Raw genomic sequence first — 1,912 nt, 5'->3', positions numbered from 1 at the left:
TTTTTACTACTTCTTCTAGCTGCTCTACGAACCAGTCCTTCTTGGTAATCTCTGAGCACCTCGTTTGGTAGATAAACAATAGATGTAAACAATGGATCTTCGAAATGGTCGTCATCGAGTATTTGGTATACAAGATACGTATACTGTATACCTGCATAACGCAGTTGTAACTCCGTTATACCCGTATATTACACATGTCAGCAAAACACTCCCTAAATATTGATAAGTATTTATACCAGGTACACCTATCCAACGCATTAATCGACATACATCCGTATTCAATCTTTGTACCACTACATCACCATTTCAACCGCCGAGTCATCGGTGATTGCGAGACGATCCGAGGGATACTTTGCTGATCATCGACGATAAATTGCAAGTTTTATTATTAGAGTCTAAAATCAGCTACTGAGTAGCCTATATATTTGAAAGCAACTTCTGCATCACCTGTTGGAGTAGTAACTCAATAAGGAGATGACTTTGAACTCAGCAAAGTCCTAATCTACACGTCGAAATCCATGTACACTAGATAAATTACAAAAAAAATGCATTTATTGATCAGTATAGACACGAACGCGTAAGTACAGATGCATCGAAATGTGGTAAACACCGAAGTCCTAGAAAATTACGGGCTACCGTATACAGTGGTGCTCGGTGGTCCAACTTGACTTGTGCTGACGCTAGATCTTTGATCGTGACTTTAGTGAGAGTGTGTTCTGCGTCGAGGGGCATTTCGGGTGCTTAGCTGCAAACGTGCTCTTCGGTTGTCCCTGTACTCTTCACGCTTTCTTTTTTCGCTGCTTCAATTTCCTCATCTATCTCTACAAGCCGAGCATCATGGCGCAAATGAAATTCTCCTTCCTCACGACGTAAGGGGGCGCACCGTACACTGTAGTTCGTCAGAGCCAAACAAAGCATGAAGAATCGGTTGTAAGATCCTTTGTCCCAGGCCCACTGATGCGAAATAAACCCCCAACACGTCTTCCTTCTACACACTCTCACCAAAGTCACGATCGAAGATCTAAAAGTTCTCGACGATAACTCGGTCGTGTGTGATCTTATCGTTTTCATCTCGCTCACTTGGGGAAAGCGTCAGTTTACCTTTCGCTTTCTTTTTGGGTTGTATAGTTCGATACTCGTCTCCCAGACCTTGATACCCGTTGTCAACCAGAACACCCCAAAATGCTTCGAAATTATCGACATCAGGGCCGTCATCGTAGAGAGTTCCTTCATCTTGTTGCTTCGCAACGCTGACCAGTGAAATTCAGCGTTCCCGTTGAACATGGTAATGTCAGATACCGCGCCAGGCTCGAACGCAGAGCAATTAATTGCCAGTCCGTGTTTTCCAACTTTCACGAGGTGATGAAGTATTTCATCACCTCGTGAAAGTTTCCAGTGGGGCGAACGGCATGTTGGAACGTGACGTCAGTTGCGTATCGAGCGCACGGGTAGTTCGCAAAGGCGTGCCCAATAACCGTTATCTTCTTCATGCTCCAGAGTGCCTCATGTCCTTTGACTAGGTGCGTGTACAAGAAGGGTTCGTACATGTCGATGTACTTCTTTATCATCTTCTGAAATGCCGAGGCATCCATGTCAAACATTGATGACACTGTTTCCCAGTTTCCACAATGCTTCAGCGCAGCTAGCATCATGAAAAGCACGTCCTTTGGGGATGTCTTGCACTTCTTGCCTCTTCCCACGCCCCATTTAGATAAGACGTGATCTTCCGAGAGCTCCCATAGCCGTTCAAACTCAATGGGTGCAAAGTTGCACATTCTAAGCACACGATCGGGACCTTGTACGCGTAGACAGCGGTCTTACACGGGAGAAGCGGTCGAAAAATCAGCGTCAGAATCGCCGTCTCGGTCTGCTGCAATCTCGATCCTATTCAGAGCTCGAGACCTAACATCCT

At 45.3% G+C, this 1,912-nt stretch overlaps 1 protein-coding gene across 1 annotated transcript; it reads right to left on the bottom strand.

Moving 5' to 3' along the window:
- Positions 1 to 1,021: 1,021 nt before the first annotated feature.
- Positions 1,022 to 1,775, bottom strand: PPTG_17211 (hypothetical protein; the record flags this gene model as incomplete). Its single annotated transcript, XM_008915093.1, has 2 exons — positions 1,022 to 1,250; positions 1,357 to 1,775. The coding sequence occupies 2 exons, from the start codon at positions 1,773 to 1,775 to the stop codon at positions 1,022 to 1,024; spliced, it is 648 nt and encodes a 215-aa protein (XP_008913341.1).
- Positions 1,776 to 1,912: the final 137 nt, after the last annotated feature.

This window comes from Phytophthora parasitica (assembly GCF_000247585.1).
Source record: "Phytophthora parasitica INRA-310 unplaced genomic scaffold supercont2.67, whole genome shotgun sequence".
Taxonomy (NCBI): domain Eukaryota; phylum Oomycota; class Peronosporomycetes; order Peronosporales; family Peronosporaceae; genus Phytophthora; species Phytophthora nicotianae.
Note: the sequence above shows the minus strand (reverse complement) of the source record. Positions and strands in the feature narration are given on the sequence as shown.